This window comes from Neofelis nebulosa, chromosome 10 (assembly GCF_028018385.1).
Source record: "Neofelis nebulosa isolate mNeoNeb1 chromosome 10, mNeoNeb1.pri, whole genome shotgun sequence".
NCBI lineage: Eukaryota > Metazoa > Chordata > Mammalia > Carnivora > Felidae > Neofelis > Neofelis nebulosa.
This window is the reverse complement of record NC_080791.1, coordinates 98587601-98608546: the sequence shown is the minus strand read 5'-3', so window position 1 is coordinate 98608546 and position 20946 is coordinate 98587601. Positions and strand designations below refer to the sequence as shown.

The window sequence follows — 20946 nt, the reverse complement described above, 5'->3', positions numbered from 1 at the left end:
ATCTTTACACCCAGCGTGGGGCTTGAACTTACAACTCCAAGATCAAGAGTCGCAAGTTCCTCCAACTGAACCAGCTAGGTGCCCCTCCCACTGTCCCTACTCTTGAGGGCTTGGCTCAAATGTGGATACCCTAGGAGGTCTGCCCTGACCCAAAGGCCCATGGGCTCCTCTCACAGCTGCCCCCAGCACCTCCTTCCATCTCTAACTGCTGCTGTGGCTCCAAGCCCATCCACCTGTCCCTCCCTCCTAGCACCCCACCACTCACACTCCAGTCCACAGTGCTCCGGATCTGCCGCTCTGGCTCGCTGCACAGGGCCCCGGGAGCGGGAGGAGGGGGTGCCAGGTGCTGGAGGCCCGACTTGGTGATGGCTTTCCTACAGGAAAGGAGATCGCTGAGGCCAGCTGAGCATCTGGTGACTCTGCTTCCTTCTCCCCTTACCTAGGATCTCTGCCCTCACTGTGACTTTAACCCTTGGCCAGGACAGGGACCGCAATGAGGAGGGTAGATGCCCCAGGACAACCTAAGACCCTGAGAGGTTCCCTGCAGGAGACTCAGCCCTCCTCACAGCCCTTGGGGAGCGCGCTGGCTTCCAGGCACTATCCAGGGCCATTCCCAAGCGGGGTGCCCTCAGGCCAGGCACAGTCCTCAAGGTCCTTCCTCCTGGCCAGTCCCCTTGGGGGCCACACACTCGCCCTGCCGGCCGCAGCTATACCTACGCAAGCAGGGCACTCCAGGTCTGGGGTCCCGCTGACTTGCGCCGTAGGGCTACCTGACGCCTGCGGGACAGCGGGCGCACACGAGCAGGCATCACAGGGCCAGCTGTGGTGCCTGAGGCTCTTCGACCCCCAGAGCCAGGGTGTTGGCCTGGGGGCCACTGCTGGCTGAGGCGCCGGTAGTAACCGTGCAGGCCCCAGAGGGCACGGTCGTACACCGCGTCGGCGGGGAGCAGGTGGGAGGAGGCACGGCGGCGACGGCGCAGGTAGCGAGGCACAGGCAGCAGGGTGCCCTGGCGTGAGGAGGGGCCTGGTCTCCTGGTGCCTGGCTGGGTGGCACTCAACGGTGCAGCTGTCACGTCTTCCTCCCGAGCTGCCTCCTCCTCATTCGTGCCCATAAGCCCAGCCAACAGCAGAGGCGTGCCCAGAAGCTGCGCCCCAACAGCAGCAGGCTGTGGAGTGGGCACCTCATCCACGAGGAAGCGGGGGTTGCAGGCAGGGGGCACGGTGCTGGAGCGCCGGCGGCTGGTGCCCCGGGTCCCCACCCCACAGCTCAGGAGGCAGCCGTGGAGCTGCGCGCTGGAGCGGCGCCGCTGGAGCAGTGAGGAGGAGGCCTGCCCGGCAGGGGAGCGGCGTCGGACCTTGCCTGTGGGCAGCCCCACGCAGCCGGGCCGCCGCTGCCCCTCCCCAGGGCCTGGCGCCTTCCTCTGGAAGTGTCTCCTAAAGAAGGTCTCCATGGCAGGGGCAGGTGGATGGCTGTTGGGCAGAGATCGGGAGCATCAGGAGCTCGGTCAGGCCGCGGCCCATCCTGTGCCTGGGAGCCCAGTCACAGCCTCAGCCCTCTGAGCAGAGAAGGGACACAGGAAGGAAGCGGGAGGATCCGTGGCCTCTGACCCCCGTAAACGGGGTGTTTGAAGGTAGCACAGAATCCTCAAGGGAGCCCACGTTTACCACTGTTGGAAGCACTGGCGCTCTCCCCAGTTATACCCTATGCTGCTCCCGCAGTAATGGGTACAAGGGGCTTCCAGCTACCCATGTGGCTCCCCTGTCCAGGCACCATAATCCACAAAGCCCTGGCCTCTGCCTCCCTCGCCTGAGGCTGATGGAAAAGAAAAAATGGGAGCTGGAAGTCTGCAGTCCTGGGTTCCAGTTTGCAGTCAGCCTCTATGGACTGAGGAACAAAGGATAAGCCTCGTCTTTTCCTCTCACTGGGCCTTTGTTTGGCTACCAACTCAGGGCAGGTTTTAGCTTTCGGTGTCCCCTCCTAGGACACAGCACAAACTAAGCTATGGTAATAAAATGAGGCGCTCTGAAAAGAAACCCATGGGGCATCTGGGTGGCTCAGTTGGTTGGGCATCCAACTCTTGATTTCAGCTCAGGTCGTGATCTCATAGTTCACGGGATCGAGCCCCACATTGCAGTACTGCCCGTGAGGAGCCTACTTGGGATTTTCTCTTTCCCTTTCTCTCCGCCCCTCCCCCATTCGCGCTCACCTTTGCACTCTCTCTAAATAAACAAACATTAACAAAAAAAAAAGAAAAAAAAGGAAAGGAAAGGAAAGGAAAGAAACCCAGTCTAGATAAGACCCCCAGACTCTCAGCCCCAAGTCATGGGGTCAGGCTCAGAGTGGCACTAGAAATGGAGAGGATCTGATTTAGGGATCATAAGGGCCCTGGGGAACAAGGCCCTCAGAACTGGAAGGGGGCTGCACAGGGGGAAAGCCACTCCAGTCCTCACCCAGGAGGACTTTGTATGGGGAGCAAAGAGAGGCCCGAGCCAAGAGAAAAGCGTTCTGGGTGTGCATCTCTGTCTCTGGGGGGCTAAAAGAACTTTATTGGTACTAGACTGCTCTGTGTTACCCTTCTGGAAAGGCCTAGTATGGACCTCCCAGTGTGGGAAAGTACCAGGTGACAGGTGCTGTCTGAAAACCCTTCCAGCCCTGCTCTCAAGGGAGGCTGTGAACTGCATCTTGACCTAGGAGCCAATACTAGAAGCTCCAACTCTCGGCCCCAGAGCTCCCTCCTGCAGGAGGCAGAACCCATGGGGCCCATCCTCACTCAAACCATCCTTCCTTGACCTGTTCTGAACATGGGCCCAGCTTCCCTCACCAGCTCACCTACTCCCGGCTGCCCCTTCTTCACCGGCTACTGGCATTTCTACATCCTCAGCTCTTCCTGGTAAGCTGGGGCACGGGGGATGCCTCCAGAATGCCCAGGGATGCCTGTGCCCCGCCATCAGGTGACCTCCTGGGCCCTGGTAGCCACAGAGAGGTCTGAGTCACAGCCATGGGACATCTGCCTGCTGAGGGCCCAGCAGAAGTCACACGTGGTGGGTGAGAGCCTTGGACAAATGACGGTAGATGATAGGTGGAGGACCGGGCCGCATGTCTACTGCCCATTCCTCCCACCACCCAACACCCACTCTTTAATTTGCTACCATCCTGTGAGTGCAGCAAGCCTGAAGCCCTGGATGGGGGCAGATATTAGGGGAGAGGCAGATGGGGCCAAGATGTCCGAGCTCCTGTGATCAGTGAGCAGCTGAGGCAGCGTGCCTGGTGAAGCAATGTTTGAGACTGCCTGGCCCTTGGTCTCTGCCTGCTCCAGCCCCCAGCCTCTGCAGGTGACAGGGAGAAGGGCAGGAGTTAAGCTCTGAGGGCAGGAGAACGGGAGTGGACAGAGAGCTCTTGGCTTCCTACTAAAATCAGCATCAACACAGCTAACATTTACTGAGTGCCCACCGTGCGCTAGGCACTCTGCTAAGCCCTTTACAAACACACGTATCATTTTATAAACCACAGCAACATGAAAGGACAGGTATGGCATCATGCCGTGTTCCTGATGGGAAACTGGGGCACAAGGCAGTAACCTGCCCAAAGTCTACAGCCAGTCAACGGGGGGCCAATGATGGAACCCAAGTCTACCTGAAGGCAAAGCCCATATCCCAGAGCCGTAGTGGAGAGCAGCGTCTTTCCTTTTGGGCCACGAGGCTGGGACTAAAGTGAGATGGGGTAGGGAAGGGAGCCCTAATAAGAGCAACAAAGGCCCCAGGCTGGTCAGGAGCAGAACTAGGACTTGAACCCAGGTCTGCCTGACTCGGGTCTGCTCTGCACCCGGGAAGAGAAGCCTGAAGGCCCAGCTGCCCACTGCTGCCTGGGCACTGGCTTGCCAGCACTCCCCCAGGGTGTCAGCTTTCCCCGCCCGTCTGGTCAGGCTGCCCTGTGACAGCTGCCCAGCCTGGAGGAGATTAGTCACCCGGACACACCGCCTGATGCTAGTGTCACCCAGAAAACAAAAGGCCGCAGTCAGTAGGGGGAGGTGTTCCAGGCACTCTGCGGGTAGTGAGGAGGTCTGGGCCCTGCCTGCTGCCCCAGACCCACACTGACAAGAGGGGCCAGGAGGCAGAGGTTGCCTCACGACATGTTCCAGCCCACACACTTCCGGGCAGCCCCAAGTTCAACTGTCCGGGAGTCTCATCAGCTGCCTGGTGGTGCGGTCACTGCAAGCGAGGAGCAAGACAGGCGAGGCGAGCCAGGCCAGTGTTCTGTGACCACGTGCAAAGCTGTCCCCACACGGGCCTCAGTTTCCTTGTCTGTCTGAGGAGGCTACGAGGCTGGCTGAACTGACATTTTATGACAAGTTGTCCTGCAAAGCACCCATGCCTCTATGTTCCCAAAGCCCCCTCCCTGCAGGGCCCATGCTTCCTGCTCCTGTGGTCTCCACAGAAACCTCTGTCCTCTGGTCAGCAGTAGCTTGACTCCTGACTTCCTATCTCTGCTGAGGTTTCTCCTGGTCCAGTCAGAAGCTCGGCCTGGCCTCAGGCCTGTCCCCGCCTTTCCCCACAGCTCAGCTCTGAGCGGCAGTGTCTTCTCACCTCATGCTCTGTCATCTTCTACATACCACACAGTACGTGTAAAGGTCACTGGAAGAAGCCCACAGCAGAGCAAAATGGCTGCCCCTCAGCTTTCTGGTGGGGAGCCTGAGCGGAGCTTGTCACACCCAAAGGGGTGGGATGGGAAAGGACTCAAGGGCTCCACGAACCTCCAGCTGGCTGTTGAGAGCCTAGGGAGGACAAAGGATGCTACAGGAGAGACACTCCTGGTGGCATCTGGCCTTGTGCCCTTGACGAATAGCAGTGAGTGTGGCTGTGGGCAGCTGCCAGGGGGTGAGCAGGCATGAGCGTCCCAGCTTCACTGGCTACTGGCTAGAAAGAACCGGACTCCTGGCCTCTCAGCCCAGACCATCTCACACCTTGTGCTAGTTAGTTTCCAGTGGAAAAGCCCAAGGGCTTGGGAATCCCGCGTCTGCCATTGCTTTCCCGGGTGGATCAACTAAACTTTCCGATCCTCAATTTTCTCATCTGTAAAATAGGGATGATACCAACTAGTTCAGAAGGCTGGCATAAGGCAGATTCTGAAGAGACGATGGTGTAAAGCACCTGACATACCTGGCAGAGTAGGGGCATGGCAGGGCCTACACCCACAGCAGACGCAGGGCATGCAGATCATGCCATCTCCCGGAGTTTGTCTCTGCCCATGGTGGGAGTGGGAACCCAGAAAGGGAAGCAGGAGAACCCAGGGTGGCCACCACCCGCTGCATGAAGAACAGAGCCCGGCAGCCAGAGCCACCTGGGTAACTGCTCATGCTGTAAGAAATGCCCTCTGCCCCTGGTACCAACCAGGCCTGGTTCCTAGAGGTGCTCACACGGGACACCCCATGGGATTCAGCCAGGGTTCCCACTCCCAGCTGTGAGCAGGGCTCCACGTGCCCCTTTCCTCAGTGAAGGCTCAGAATGGTGCTCGGTAGCCCCACTTCCAAGTAGCTGCAGGGCAAGGACCTGGAGGCCGCCTCCCAGGGGACTAGTGGTCAGAAGCCACCTCTGGCTGCTCTGCTCTCACAGCTCCGGATGGTCAGAGGGAAGGAGGTGGAGACAGCTGGGGGCTGGTAAGGGAGGGTCTCAGCTCTCCCAAGGTCCTTACTTGCTAAGAGGAGCCCGCTCAAAACAAAACAAAGCAAAACAAATGCGCAGCAGGGAGCAGGTGGGCCAGGGTTGCACGGTAAAGGAGGCCAGCAGGCCAGTAATGTTTACTTCACCAGGGTCTGGTGGCGGCAGGAGCCCAGCCTACCCTTTCCCTTCCCTTCCCTTTTCCATCAGCTTCAGAGTCTCATCCAGGAATGGTGGTGCCAGGGCCGACCCTGATCTGCTCCTCCCCAGACCCACCCAGACAGATACAGGAAGGAGGAAGCAGAAGGCAAGGGTTGGGGGCAGTCCCCTTTGACCTGATCTGGAAGGCAGGGTGGCAGGCGGGTGGTGGGTGAGCGGGTGGGGCCTGGGGTCCCTGTAGGCAGGCGAGTCCAGGCTCTGGCTCCAGCTCCAGGCTGCTGGCCTCTGGCTGAGCAAGTCCTAGTTTGGAGAGCAAGCCGCTGTGGCTGCTCCTCTGCCCCCTCCCCCTCGTCACCCTCCCCCTGTAGCCTGAGACAGCCGTTATGAAAATAACCCGATTGGTAACCAACTGCACTTCCTCTCCCAGCGGCCGCTCCAGGCCCTGCAGCAAGCAGGCGGCCTGTGGGCGGGCAGGCACACACGCACCAGTCCTGCCTCCTGGCTTCTCTTCCCAAAGTCCCCAGAGCCAGGCTGAGCAACAGCCCAGTAGCCTCCTCTCCACCTGGCACTCGGTAGAGCACACACAGCGCCTGCCTTGACTCCTGGAGAAGATCTGGGAAGACAGAAGTGGGGGGGAGGGTAGGTTTCCTTTGGGAAGGAAAGGAGGACACCTAATGTCTTCTCATACTCCCTGGACAGGTGTTCTGGGGTCTGGGGAAAGACAGCTAATCACTGGCTCCAGTCAAAATAACCACAAAAACAAGTATCTGTTGAGTCTTTGACAACTTACAAAGCACTTTCTCACAGGCACTTTCAGGAAGAGGGTTTATAATTCTCCTGCATAGGCAGCATTACTGTCCCAGCTAAACCAACAGGGCACCTGAGGTTCCTGGAGGCCTGTGACTACCCAAGCTCAGAAGTGGCTGAGCTGGAACTCTCAATCCTGCATCTCCCAGCCCTGCTGAGGGGGCCTGTCAGAACTGCCCTGGCGTGTGTCCAGGAGAGGTCAGCCCACGTCACACCCATTCTGGCCAGAATGCCACCCCCCTCCCAGCTTACACTCCTGGCTTCTCTAGGGTCTAGAGTGGCAGCTCTCAAACTCCCTGGCCCCGGGACCCCTTTACACTCTTAAAAATTACTGAAGATCCCCAAAAGGTTTGGTTTATGGGGGTTAGAACTATTACTACTTACCAATATTAGAAATTAAAACTGAGAAATTTTAAAAATATTAACTCATCTAAAAACAATAAACCCATTGTAATGTTAACATAAATAACATACTTTTAATTTCTTTTAATATTTTATTTATTTTTGAGAGAGAGACAGAGCACAAGTGGGGGAGAGGCAGAGAGACAGGGAGACACAGAATCCAAAGCAGGCTCCAAGCTCTAAGCTATCAGCACAGAGCCCGACGTGGGGCTCGAACTCATGAACTGGGAGATCACGACCTGAGGCGAAGATGGACACCTAACTGACTGAGCCACCAAGCCGCCCCAACATATTTTTATTTAAAAAAAAAAAGGAAAAGCTAGAAGAGGGGCACTGTTTTAATTTGTGCTAATCTCTTTAATTTCTGGTTTAACAGAAGACAGCTGGATTCTCATATCTGCCTCTGCAGTCAATCTGTCATGGTATGTTGTTTTGGTTGAGTGTATGAAGAAAATTCTGCCTCACAATGACATGCAGTTAGAAAGGGAAGAGTATTTTAATAGCCTTTTCAGGCAATTATGGATGTTCTTTGCTACTATATCAAAATATGACAGGTGGTAGTTTCTTAAAGGTTAGTGGCTATTGGAATCTGAAACCCTATCAATGAACTTTTCACTGGTCTATCTTGCATTTTGAATTTTGTAACAGGAAGCATTGGAAAATATATTTTACTGAGTTATGCAGACGTCCCAAATTTTGACACGTTTCCTTATACAAGATCAAGAAATCACACTTGCTAACATCACTACTGGTCTCATCAGTAAAGTCCTAGGAAGCTGTCGGGCTCTAGACAGTGGATACAAGATTTCTAATTTTTGCTTTCCAAAGGCTCAAATTTTATCATTAGCAACAGATCCTGATAATGTTTTTGAAGTGACAAGCTCACTACATTCATTTTTGAGAAAATGTCTGTCAAATACCCAAGTCTGAAGAGTTTTTTGGTCAGGTGTCAAGTAAAGAGGAAGAGAGGGAGCACGAGCAGGGGAAGGGCAGACAGAGGGAGAGAGAGAATCCCAAGCAGGCTCCGTGCTGTCGGCCAGCATGGAGCCTGCTGCATGCGGGTCTCGAACTTAACAAACCGTGAGATCATGACCTGAGCCAAAAGCAAGAGTTGGACACTTAACGGCCTGAACCACCCAGATGCCCTTATAATGGTGTTTCTTAAAAACTGTAACTAGTACAGCTCGCAACTCAGCAGCAAAACAGCTTTTTATTTTTTTATTTTTTTTTAACGTTTTTATTTATTTTTGAGACAGAGAGAGACAGAGCACGAACGGGGGAGGGGCAGAGAGAGAGGGAGACACAGAATCGGAAGCAGGCTCCAGGCTCTGAGCCATCAGCCCAGAGCCCAACGCGGGGCTCAAACTCACGGACCGCGAGATCGTGACCTGAGCTGAAGTCGGATGCTTAACCGACTGAGCCACCCAGGCGCCCCGCAAAACAGCTTTTCCAGACAACCATCGTAGTCCAGTTCGCAGCAAAAGTGCCTTAATGTACACTTCACATTTCTTCACACGGAATATTTAAAGATGTATACCGAAGGATCTGGGTGTTATAAAATAAATACTTCCTACTGCATTTGTTGTTGTTGTTGTGAGTGTGAAGAATACAATGGCTTCCAGTTCACGTCCGGGCCGTGCCTTGGTTTGTGCCAAAGTTCCAGCCACTTTAAGCTGCCATTGCTTTTGCACCATCAGTACAAACATCAACGGGGTGAAAAAGGCATGAACCAGAGCGGCTCTGAAAGTATTATTATGCAAACAGTTTTGACCTCACCAATCCTCTGGAAGGGTTTAGGGCGTCCCCAGGACCATACTGTGGGAACCACTGGTTCAGAATGAATTCCAAATCCTCAGGCCTAGCAAATGTGGCTTCTGCTGTATGGCACTAACTCAGCCTCCTACGCCCTGACACAAACCCTTGGGCTCTAACCAAGCCAACCTATATTCTGTGTCCCCCAGTCTGGCTGTGCCCGAGCTCACTGCTGTGAGCTTCTGCCCGGAATGCTGGCCCCTTCCCACCTTATATCAAAATCCCACCTGCTCACAGCTGCCCCAGCCAAGAATTCATTACTCCCACTGGTAACTTCACACTTCTTATTTGGCTTTGCTGCCACTGGACCTGGAAGCCCTAATTCTTTCAAATCCACATGTCTCGTTCCTCTCACCCACCAGGCCACAAGTTCGTGGGGGCCAGGGGCCAGGTCTAGTGCATCTGGGCATGCCCAGCACAGTGCCTGGCCGGGAGTCCAGTGTTTACCCCTGATCAGCTTAGGAGGAAGGAAAAGGGAATTCCGTGGGGGAGGGGTGAGAGCCATAAGGGAAGAGAAGGGCTTCCTCTGCCTCGGGTACCGCACCCAAGGCCTGACCACAAGGCCCGGGCTGGCCCAGGCCACTTCTCTTTGTTGGGCGCAACGGGATGTCAACAGCCTTTTCTCAGCAGCTACCTTCCCCTCCTCCGGGGGACCTAAAGAGCGACAGCCGAGGCCCCTTTCTGGGCTAGGCACCACTGCCCACTCCATGCTTTCCATGGCTTTGCTTACGAAACCTGGACAGCAGGACTGGCCAACATGAGGGAGGTGGGCAAGGAGGGGAGAGGAATGACTCAGGTGCTTGGGAGCTGGGCTCGGGCTCTAGCTCCGAGCTCCTCGCTAAAGCTCCTCAGTCTCTCTTTCACGTCCCAAGTCCTGTCTCAGGGTTGGGCTCCTGGCAAGCTCTGGAGAAACGTCTGTGGAATCAATGACTGATCCATTCCTGGAGGGCCACCCCCCTCAAGCCGTCCTCCCAGAGGTACCACAGCTCATTCTAGAGTGTCCACTTGCTCCTGATTGGCCGTCCACTCTCATCTGGGCAAAATGCAAGCCCTGGGCCTGGCACTCAAATGGCTTCTCAGCCTCCTCTCCCATCTCTCCTGTACTTTTTACATTTTATTTGACAGATACATAACTCATTCTGTGCCAGGTACTGTTCTAAGCATTTTACAAATATAAACCCATTGAACTTCATAAAAATGAACAGTATTATTATCTCCTTTTTACAGGTGAGGAAACTGAGGCACAAAGAGATGAGATAACTTGCCTGTGGTCAAACAGACTGCTGCTAGTAAGTGGCAGAGCTGGGATTCCAACTCGGACTCTGCTCTAGGGCCATTCTTGAAATCCCTCTCTCTACGTCTAGTAGGTCTCTTTGTGGCTGTGCATTTGGCACCCAGCAGTCTATCTGGAATACCACTCCCCTCTTCTGCTTAGTGACCTTTCTCATCTTTTTCCTCTTGTCTTTTCAGAGTTGGCTCAGACATGGGCTCTGGTGGAAAGTTCCTCCCAGCCCCTTCTCCCGGGGGGTTAGCAGCTCCCACGCTCAGGCCCTCTCTCAGTTATTCTCGGCCATCAGCACTAGTCTGCAAATCTGTTTCCCCCTCACCCCCCAAACTGTGAGCTCCTGGGACTATGAACTGCTCATAATTGCATCCCCAGGGTCTAGAAGTGCAGGACGTGGTTTGATGAGTGAATGGAGGAAAAAGTGAATGGTCCAGGCTCAGTCTCATGGATTAAACTGAGAGCAAAGGGTTTCAGGCACAGCGACCCAGAGGCTGGCCAGCTCCTGAGGCCTTCTTGCCAGCACTGGGTGGGGGAGTTGCTGGTTTGGGCTGAGCTTTTGTGTCTTAGAGGCACACACTGAAACTGATCCCAGATGGGATTGCTGATATGTCTCCCAGTCTCCCCGCTGGCCCCCAAGTCCTTCTTCCCTCGTGACTGGTCCATCTTGTTGCCTTCTCCTATATCTGTAGCAGGTCCCCATTCCCCATCTGCCAGAGCAGCATTATGCCTTATCCCTCATTCAAAATTTAACTCCCTCTCTGAGCTTTCTGTCTGTGTTGCTCCCTCCTCCGCCCCCTAGAAGATCTCAGAATCAGCTGTCAGCCCCAGCACCCCCTCACCCCCTGCCCTGCTTCCATGCACCACACAGAGGGGCTTTTTCCTGCCTTTGAGGCAGATACTGTGTCTAAAATCTCTTTGAGAGGTTGCAGGAGACAGAACTTTTGCGAGGGTTTATAGACTCAAAGGTCCAGAGGGGTTCTGCATGTGACCAGCTAGAGGACCTCAAGTCAAGTCTCTTACCGTGTCTGAGCCTCAATTTCCTCATCTGATAAATGGGGATAAAATGCACCTTGTCTTCCTCATGGGAGCTTGAAAGCTTATTCATTGTAACCAGTTTTTCAGCTGACCAAAACTTTAAAGAAAGGAAATAACTCCAGAGGCCTAAAAATTAAGACAACCACTTTGGAGCATAACTTGGCAACCACTATCTAAGTGGAAGATAACACCACTCTGTAACCACACGCTGGTAGACTGAACACACAAGGAGCTGTGTACTCGAATAGTCTCTGAAGGATTGCTTGCAATGGCAAAAATACTGCCAACAACCTAAATGTCCATCAGGAGGGTACCAGGCAAACAGCTTGCCATACAGTTACAAAAAGGAATAGTATATAGGAATCAAAATGGGTTCATCAGAGCTCATGTTTCAAAATGGTTAAATCTCCAAAACAACCTGGAGAGAAAAACCTAAATTCAGAATATGTACAGCATACCATTTAAATCACGTGCAAAACTACACAAAACAGTACTATATGTTGTTGTGGATAAATGCCTATGCAGGAAAAATGTTTAAAAGACACGAGAATACAAACATCAAAAAAAAATCAGGATTGTGGTTTCCTCTGAGGAGGGAGACATGGGGCTCCCATCTCTATCTAAAGTAAACATGGCACAGTGATAAGATTTCACCAAACTAAGTGGTAGGTGCTATGCTATTCTGTGTACTTTTTTAAAAATTTATTTTGAGAGAGAGAGAGAGAGAGTGAGAGAGAGAGAGAGAGGGAGGGAGGGAGGGAGGGAGGGAGGGAGAGAAGGGGAGAGGGGGAGAGGGGGGAGAGAGAGGGGGGATGGAGGGAAGGAGGGAGAGAGAAAGAAAGAGAGAATGAATATCCCAAGTAGGCTCCTCACTGACAGCACTGAGCCCAATGCAGGGCTTGAACTCACGACCATGAGATCATGACCCGAGCTGAAACCAAGAGTCAGATGCTTAACTGACTGAGCCACCCAGGTGCCCCTTTTCTAATTGTAAAATAATTTGTACTTTTTAAAAGATTTTAAAATAATTTCTTAATAGAATAAATTAAAAAATTTTTTTTATGTTTATTTAATTTTGAGAGAGAGAGAAAGAGACAGAGTGTGAGCAGAGGAGGGGCATACAGAGAGGGAGACACAGAATCCAAAGCAGGCTTTGGGCTGAGCTGTCAGCACAGAGCCCAATGTGGGGCTCAAACCCATGAACTGTGAGATCATGACCTCAGCCAAAGTCAGACACTTAACCAACTGAGCCACCCAGGTGCCCCTAGAATAAAATTTTTTTCACATTTATCTATTTTTGGGGGAGAGAAAGAGTGAGCAGGGGAGGGGCAGAGAGAGAGAGGAGACAGAGAACCCCAAGCAGGCTCCACACTGCCAGCACAGAGCCTGACACGGGGCTCGAACCCACGAACCATGAGATTGTAACCTGAGCCAAAATCAAGACTCAGATGCTTAACCGACTGAGCCCTCTGGGTGCCCCGAATTTTAAAATAATTTCTAAAAAAAAGACAGCTCTCTCAGGTCACCCTGGGTCTTCCATGTATGGGTCTCAACAGTGGCATGGAACCCCAGCTGTGTCCTTTTCACTGTCTCATGGTAGGAACCCCATGTCTGTGGGGCCGGAAGGTCTCCCCCCAGAGGATGTCTTCCAGAGGAGGGTGAGCGGGTGGCAGGTTGTGTCAGTGGGGTGTCTGTGTGGGCTGGGGAGCAGGAACCAGCTTGCTCCCTTTCACAACCACCCCCGCCTTAGTAAAATGTCAGCAAGCTGGGGAAGGGGGGGCGGAGAGCCAGGCAAGCTGTTAACCCGCGAGATGCTGACGCCGGGGTGTGGGTGGTGCAGGCCCAGGCTCCCAGACAGCTATTTTGGCATGTGCTGTGATCGGGCTCAGCCCTGGCAGGGGAGAGGCCTCTACGTGGGAGCTCTGGACTGGCACTGTGCCAGGTGCAAGGGGGAGGAGGTCTCTGAAAGGGAGGGAGAGGGCTCTGGGGCCCTTCTCTCTTCAGACCTCTCACCGTGAGATGCTGAGTACAAATGAGACCCAGCGCACTGTGCTCTCTTCCCTAGCACCTCTCCCCAGGCCACAGGCCACAGGCCACCCAGTGACCTCAGGGCAATATCAAGGGTTCCTTTGAAAATTTCTCGAGCCTTCTGCAACCTGCATTTTGAAAGCAAGATAAAAGATCACAGACTTGCCCCTCCACTCCACACCCAGCCAGGAAGCACATGACAATCTGCTTTTACAACCCGTTCTCCCTCATACTTCCATAGTCCCATTACCAAGGGTCCTCCCACCCAGCCTTGAAGCTAGGGTCCTGGTGGCAGTTCTCCCTTGGGGTCTAGGAGAAGAACATCTCATGGGTCTCACTCCACTCCCATACCAGACAAAAATCTCTGAATCTCACAGAGCGCTCAAACCCCTTTATAGGCTCTACCAGTTTGGAGATGGGAAAATAAAACAGAAGAAAAGAGTGCTAGTAGGTAGGGTGGCCTATGTTGTGAAAAGACCCAGCGGGAGCTGTGTGATACCGGGCCAGGCCTCTGACCTCTCTGAGCCTTTGTTTCTGATCTGTAAAATGGGAATAAAGCCAACCACAAGAGTGTTGCAAGGATTACACGAACCGGATAGATTTACAGGCTTCGGGCGTCTGTTAACTCTGCCGAAGATGAGTTGGTGCATCACTCACCTGGATGCAGGGGAGGGTAGGGGAGGGTGGGAGTGCTCCTGTCCTCAGCTTCCCCCTCTTCTCCCTCAGCCACGGAGCCCTGGACCTCACTCAAGCCTGCTCTCCATCACCTAACCAAGTCCCTGGTGTCTCAACTGAGGAAGGGGGCAAAAAACAAAGATTGATAATGACAGACTGCTCCTCAAGGGCATCTGGTCACTGCTCTGTCCACTCTTCCCATTCAGAACTGCCTTCCAAGGCTCACACCTGTGACTAGAATGCCAGGCGGGTCCCATGTTGAGAACTATGGAGGCAGTTCTGATACCTAAGGGTATCAGGGGCTCCACAAAGGAAACTGAGGAAGCAGTCCTGGGGAGCAAGAAATGAGTGCTTGGTAGCACCCAGAGGTGCACCCACTAATCTCGCCCAGGAACGAGGAGAGCTGGTGAGCCTAGAGGCAGGTGCTCCCTCTTCTCATCTACACTGCCTCCCATGCTGACGTACAGAACTGCTCAGGTGGCAGTGGCAGCCTCCAGAAGGAGAGGCAGAGGGGGAAGGGAGGAGGGCAGGTTGGAAGGCACCAGATGAGGATTCCTCAGAAAGCAAGGAAGACTGTGGGGTCCTGAGCTGTGGTACAAATTGACATGATCCTGGGGTTAGGGGACCAGTGTTGGAGTCCCAGGTAACCCCTAGCTATCTGTGAGACTCTGGCCCAGTCAAGGCCACATCGCCAGGCCTCCAACTTTAGGGAGAGGGAGGGGTTGGGCCAGGTGATGTGAAAGCTCCCGCCTAGCCTGCCCTCTGCCTCATTCTGATTGGCTTGGCCCTGGCAGCCAGAGTGGCAGGTAACTCGCCAGTAGGAGGTATCCGTAGGTCCACCCAAAGCAGGTGTTTGGTACAAGTGGACTAGCTGGAAGGAGAATCTCCCCTCCCACCACCCTCTCCACAATGGTAGCTGTCGCCCCCCTGTGTCGCTATAGAAATACTGCAAGGACAAGTTGCCCATCAGCTTCTGGACCTTAAAATTCTCTCTTGCCTTTGTAGGGATATAGGGACCCAACCCCTGCTTCACCTAGAGCCCAGCACAGGCCAAGCCTCAGGGCCAATATGCCCACTCACTTCCTCCTCTGCTTGGGGGATGACTGGTGAATTCTGGAGAGGTCTCCAGGAAGCTGAGGAGAGTCTGATTCTTTTTCCCCTACCTCCAGCTGCCCAGGGCTTAGGCTTTCTTTGACTAGGGTCACTCAGTCCTTTCTCTGTCCTTGCCTGGGAGGACACCCACTCTCCTGTTCTCTTTTGCCAGCTGGGTGGCTCTGTATCCTGAGATTTGACCTTTTGGGAATATGGCAGGAGACAAAATGACAAGAGTCGCCCAACCCTTCCCCCGACCTGTAAGCCAGAGAGACTCTGGTGGGTGTGTGGCAGCGGAGGAAGACTGTGAGAGTCCTATCCTGGTTCCCAACCTCAGATGGATCCACAATGGCACACAATGTTGCATGGTGGGTGGGCAGAATGGGGTGAACTGATGCACAGCTCAGCCACTGGGGTCCCTTCTCAAACTGGTAGGAACCCAGGGACCCTAGCTTGCACCTGGTCCTCTGGACACCTGGGCCACTCCCAGCATCAGCCTAAGACAAACAACTCAAAGAGGTTCCTTTGCTCCCAGATATCCTGGTGCCACAGACAGGGGTTCTCGCCTCTGCATGAGGCATCCCTCAACATGTGCCTCCCCAACCACTGCAAAATCAACCCAAACTCCAGCTCAGGCACCCCAGTGGGCACCCTCTACCAGTCTGGGCTTCCGGACCATGCGGCATCACCTCTGAATGGGACCTATTGTTTCAAACTTGTTCCACAGGTGCGTTTCCTGCCCTCTGGGAACGAATGACATTGGCAGAGCCAATGATCAGGCTCCCAGGGGCTCTGTAGGCCCAGGCTCCTTTACGTCTAGGTGTGTGAAGTGCCAGGTAATTTCTGATGCCCCTGGGGTGCAAAACCAGTTAATCCACAAGCTGCGTGACCTGCCTTGGGTCAGGCTGCTGGGACCGAGCCAGAGGATAAGTGAGTCCTCTCTCCAGGTGGGCCATGAGGAGGAGACAGAGTCACCTTCCCTCTCACTTCTGACCGACCACCCCCCCCCCCCCCCACCGCCCTTAGGCCAATAGGATCTGAAGGGTAAGAACAGAGGGAAGAAAACCCATATGCCCTGGGATTTGGGTAGGGCCTATAACCTCCTCTTCCAGGAGGGGCTGATGCTTCCCAGCAAGGACCCATAAGGTGGGATGGAGCTTGGGAGGATCATGGCCTAGCTTTTTGTCTTACTGCGCTGAAAGAGAAGGGATTCTTACTGCTCCCCAGGTTTCAAGAGGGTGAAGCCAGTTGTAGGGGTCTCAGATGGGCTTCAAGGACAAGCCTCTTTAAGGAAGATGCAAAAGAGGCTGTCATTCAGAGACCGTTGTACCTGACCAGATCAGCAATGATGAACACGCGGCCCATATACCACCACTACCCCTCCCAAGCCCACAGCAGAGCGCCGATTATAGAACTCAACCACTGAGCCAAGATCCGAATGCAGAATTCCCAACCCAGCTTTAGCAGTCACCAGCAATCTGTTATCCTCGGTCCTCCCTTCTAGCCACTGACAATTCACTTACCAGGTCCCTCAGCCCCAAGCTCTAAGGTGTGTACTGGATGGAAGGGGAACAGGATAGGGTGAATGCAGAGGGTGGAAACCCAGTGAGAAGCACGAGAGCCTGGTGAAGGATGCGCACGGAGCCTAGGGAAAAGACGGGGACGCTGGCTTCAGCTGGGGCACCGGGACCTTTACCCGAGATGGGCAACCAGCGAACAGGGCTGGACCAAATAAAAAACATTAAAGGGGCAGTGCCCAAGGCAAGTGCACTATTCCCAATGTTTGCCCCCCTCCCTCCAATCGAAGCAAGGGGTGGGGGTCAGCCTCAGTGGGCATCTGATTCTCGGGAGTTCCCAGGACTATCGGGGAGGGCTTTTCCTCCACTGCCCTCTCCCTGACTCTACTTGGTTTTCCAAATACATTAATTTCTGAATGCCCCAGTGCCCCCAGCACAGTGCTACTATGCAGAGACACTCCTTACATGCTTCCTGAGGTGCTGTTTGATTTCCTTCTTATTAAGCAGCCTATCAGATCACTTACCATCCCCAGAGTGATGTAATACTGTGGTTCTCAAACTTGGTAGCACGTTAGAAACACTTGGGAAGCTTTAAAAAACACCCAGGCCCAACCTCCAGACCTGATGAGTCAGGCGTGCTAAGGATAAGATCTAGGAATCTGAATTTCCTAAAGCTCCCTAGGTCATTGTGATGTTTTGTTCAGGAACCTGGTATAGAGAAAGGGTTCTGGACTAGAGTTACAACTCTATCTCTGCCTCTTACTTGCTATGTGACTCTAGGCAAACTACTTATCTCCTTAAGCTCATGTTTTTCCTCATCTATAAAAATGGAAAAATAACACCTGTTCTGCTTATGTTAGAGAATTATGTAAAGTATTTGTTGATTTTCTTGCTTCTTGTTCTTCCTCCTGAATGTGCCTGAAGTTCAGCTCTACATGCACAAACCTGTGCCCTTCAGAACCGGCACAGCCACAGGTCACAAGAGCTCAACGCTTGGTACCCTGTGGGCAGGGACAGGAAGCCTCTGGTGGAGCCCCTCCCTCCCCCTCCGGAGCCTGCGAAAACTGGAGACTACATCCTGCAGAGCTGGGTGTAAACTGCTCCATCTTGCAGGGCTGTGGGTGACAAAACAGAGGTACGAGAAGCCTTGCTCCCTGCCCTGTTTTATATGACATTGAAGCCTGTGTGGCTTCACAAGAGCCCACAGAGCTCCATCTGCCAGTGTGAGAATCCTGATCTCTGGGTGTGCTTGGTGACACAGATACAAGGAACAGAGCCCTGGCCAGGGTAAGGCTGGCAGAGGGCATAGGTCAGCATTACAGGGACGCCAACCCGCACAATAGGAGAAAACTGTCCACATTATTGGTGGGTAAAGTCTACCCCGGGAAGGATCAGGGCAAAGCTCAGAGAGGGGGTTGTGCTGAATGCCTTGAAGCCTGGGCAACCAAAGAAAAGTGAGAGGGAGGCCTTGGGCAGGCTCCAAGGGATCAGAGTCCAGCCTGAGTTGGCTCTGGGGTCCTTAGCTAATTGGCTGCAAGTTCCCCAGCCACTGGAGAAGGGCAGGAGTCAGTTAAGAAAAAGCCCAGGGAGCCAGGTGGGATACTCATGGGGCCCCACCACCTTCCCTCACCTTACACCAGGGCTGCATGGCTGGAAGCGGCTCCAAGCCAACACCAGTACACATGCCATGAGCTGCCTGCACTCAATCTTTCCACACCCCTCCCCAGCTCCTCACCAGAGTCCTGGTCAAAGCCCTGTCCCAGGCTTTGCTGATGACATTTGGTGTGCCGGTGGAGGGGGCAGGCTGGGGCTTGAACAGCCAGGGCACGTTCCAGACTGCAGCCCACCCCATCCCTTTCCCAGCAAGGGCTGGAAGCGGGTAGGGGGAGAGATGCCTACTGCCTAGCAGAGGTAGAGACTGGGGTCTCTCCACCAACTAAGAGCAATATAGAACACAGGTGGCCAGGCACCCCCCAATCCCAGGGAGAGGCTTAAAGTGATGAGCAATTAGCTCAGTAACCAGCGCTCTGGGACAGCCATGTGTTGTGACAATACCAACAGAGGCCATGTTCTGCAAATTTCATGCAGTGATGGTAGGCAAACGGCCCCACCGAGGCCCGGGGGGCGGAGGGGAGGAGGGTGATGGCGTGACCCCCACCTCACTGTGGCCAGGAGGCTCAGAGGGGGCCCTGTTCTCTTCAGTGCCAAGAAGGGGTGAGTGGCCAGCCACGAGGGCCCTACCTGCTGGTGCCAAGGGGCTTAGGTGCTTCTCTCTCCCTGCAGGCAAGTTGGAAGCTGACCCTGCCTCGGTACCACAGAGGAGGCACGCTAAGCTGCCGGTGCCTGGGAAAGACCTCCGTGCGGTGCCAGTGCCGGGACGCTGAGGGATGACCCCGACGCGGAGCCAACCCAAGGCAGCGCGTACCGCCGGTGCCCGGGGGAGACCTCCACTCGGTGTCAGTCCCGAGACGGCCGAGGGACGCCTGCCGGTGCCAGGAGCGGTATCCGCCCGCTACCGCGGTGCCCACCCCGCCGCCGCCGCCGCCGCGCTCACCTGTGCCCGAAGAGCCGCAGCCCTGGGAAGCGCCGCTTGTTGAGGCGCCGTGGCGCCTTGTCCGGCTCGGGACCGGCGTCGCGCTCGGAGCCGCTGGACGAGGCGGAGGCCGACTCCGAGTCGCTGCTCCGGGCCTCGGGGCTGCCGTCCCGCGGCTCCATCCGGCCCTAGCCCCGGCCGGCGGCGGGCCCGCGGGAGACGCCCATGCCGGGCGGGCGGCCGGGGCTCAGCACGCCGGCTCCGCGCCGCCTGCCGCGGCCATGGCGCGCCCTCGTTCCGCCCGCCCCGTGCCGCGCGCCCCCGCGTCCCACGCCCAGGTGCCCGGGAAGCGGCCGCCGCGGCTCCAGGAAGTGCCGCCAGCCGCGGCCGCAGGACCCCGCATAGCTGGCCGGGCCGCTGCCTGCCCGTCGCCGAGCACGCCCCCTCGGCTGCGCGGCGGCACCGGCTCGCGGCGCCCTCTGCCGGCCGCCGGCCGCGCCGCAACCTGCCTCGGTGGGGGCGGGGCCAGGAAGGGGCGGGGGCACGGGGGCCCCGCCTCCCCATCCCCCCGCCTCCCCATCCCCGGGCTGGTCCGCCTGGATCCCACATTATCTCCTCCGGCCTGACACGCCCGCGCTGAGCGCAGCCAGACGCACACGATCTTTTCCTCCCCGTAGCCCCTCCCCGAACAACCTACATAGTCACAAGTGAACACTCGCGAGGGCAGCTGTCACCGCCCCCCCCCTTCCCTCCCACAGCCACACCGGTATAGACACCTCTCTTGCACCCCCTGTGCCCACTCACAACCACTCATACCGTCTCCACACTTACCCCCTTGGCTCTCCCAAATCACACCCCCCAGGAACAGAAGTCAAACAGTGCTCCCCATACACAGAACAGACACGCCTCTCACACACACTTAGGCTCACTCATTACTTAAGCTAACACTTCCCACCCCAGCCTCTCACACTCAGATATATATACCAAGGACCAAAGTCACTTCGTGACCCTGGCACACACCAGCAAAGAACATACACGTTTCTCATACAAGTTAATCTCTCCTCAGCTATTCACAGTTGTTTCCAACCCTTTCACACACTTCTAACACAGTGTTCTCCCAACACAATACCCAGTGGGTCCTGTAGATCTCTGACACTACAGGAGTCACCTGCACACTTCTTACACACTCATACACACATACACACAAGGACCACACTCTCATTCACCAACATGCACACCCACAGAGGACGTACACATCTTTCTCCTACTCACGCATACCCCCCTAGGACAACAGTTACACGTTGCCACATCCCTCTTATACACACATCACTCACCCAGAAATATGCCTTGCAAACACACCCCCAAAGGCAACAGAGATTGTCCCCCTCTAGAGACGAGGAAAGCAGTTGGAACCAGAGCAGTCAACTGGGGTGGCACAACCAGCACACGTGCTTGGGAATCAACGGCTGGGGCAGCTTCTGACAGTCCCCACAGGGCTGACAAGGGGAGGCCAGGAACCCGGAGATCACGGTCCTCTTCCTCCCAAACTGTGTCACCCCGATGCCCACATCAGTTGCCCGCTGTTTCTGTTAGCACTCCTTTTGCAAAGCCACATCCTGTGTCACCTTCACTTTCACCCTCTTCTCTGGGGTTCTGGCAGCCCATTTTCCAGCCTTAACCAGCCACATATAACCAATGCTCGGGGCAAACCTGTGGTTTTGAGAAACAACCAGTGCCCAGAAGCTCAGAACCTTCTTCCAGTGTCCTTCAAGGTTCCTGTAGGCCCGGAGAAAGTGTGACCAGGGAGGTGGGGGTACCAGCCGTCCAGCCAGCACAGGTGCCAGGGTGGCCAGTGAAATCCCCAAATGGGTCCTCCTGTCCCATACACTGTCCTCCTGGGGTGTATGGTTCCCTCTGAGGATGTTTCCCAATGGTTCTGACCCCAA

General features: G+C 55.0%; 1 protein-coding gene across 8 annotated transcripts in view; it reads right to left on the bottom strand.

Annotated features, from left to right (window-relative positions):
* The window catches only part of DGKZ (diacylglycerol kinase zeta), a 43128-nt gene that overhangs the window by 12219 nt on the left and 9963 nt on the right, over positions 1–20946 (bottom strand). For 2 of the 8 annotated variants that reach the window (XM_058688794.1, XM_058688795.1), the window contains exons 2-3: positions 718–1470; positions 266–374 (exon numbers count right to left, since the gene is read on the bottom strand). In XM_058688794.1, the coding sequence (XP_058544777.1) occupies positions 266–374; positions 718–1470 (862 nt within the window). Of the gene's footprint in view, positions 1–265; positions 375–717; positions 1471–5990; positions 6159–19021; positions 19426–20946 lie in introns of those variants that run through there. The other 6 variants (XM_058688799.1, XM_058688800.1, XM_058688798.1 and 3 more) reach the window with 4 other exon arrangements.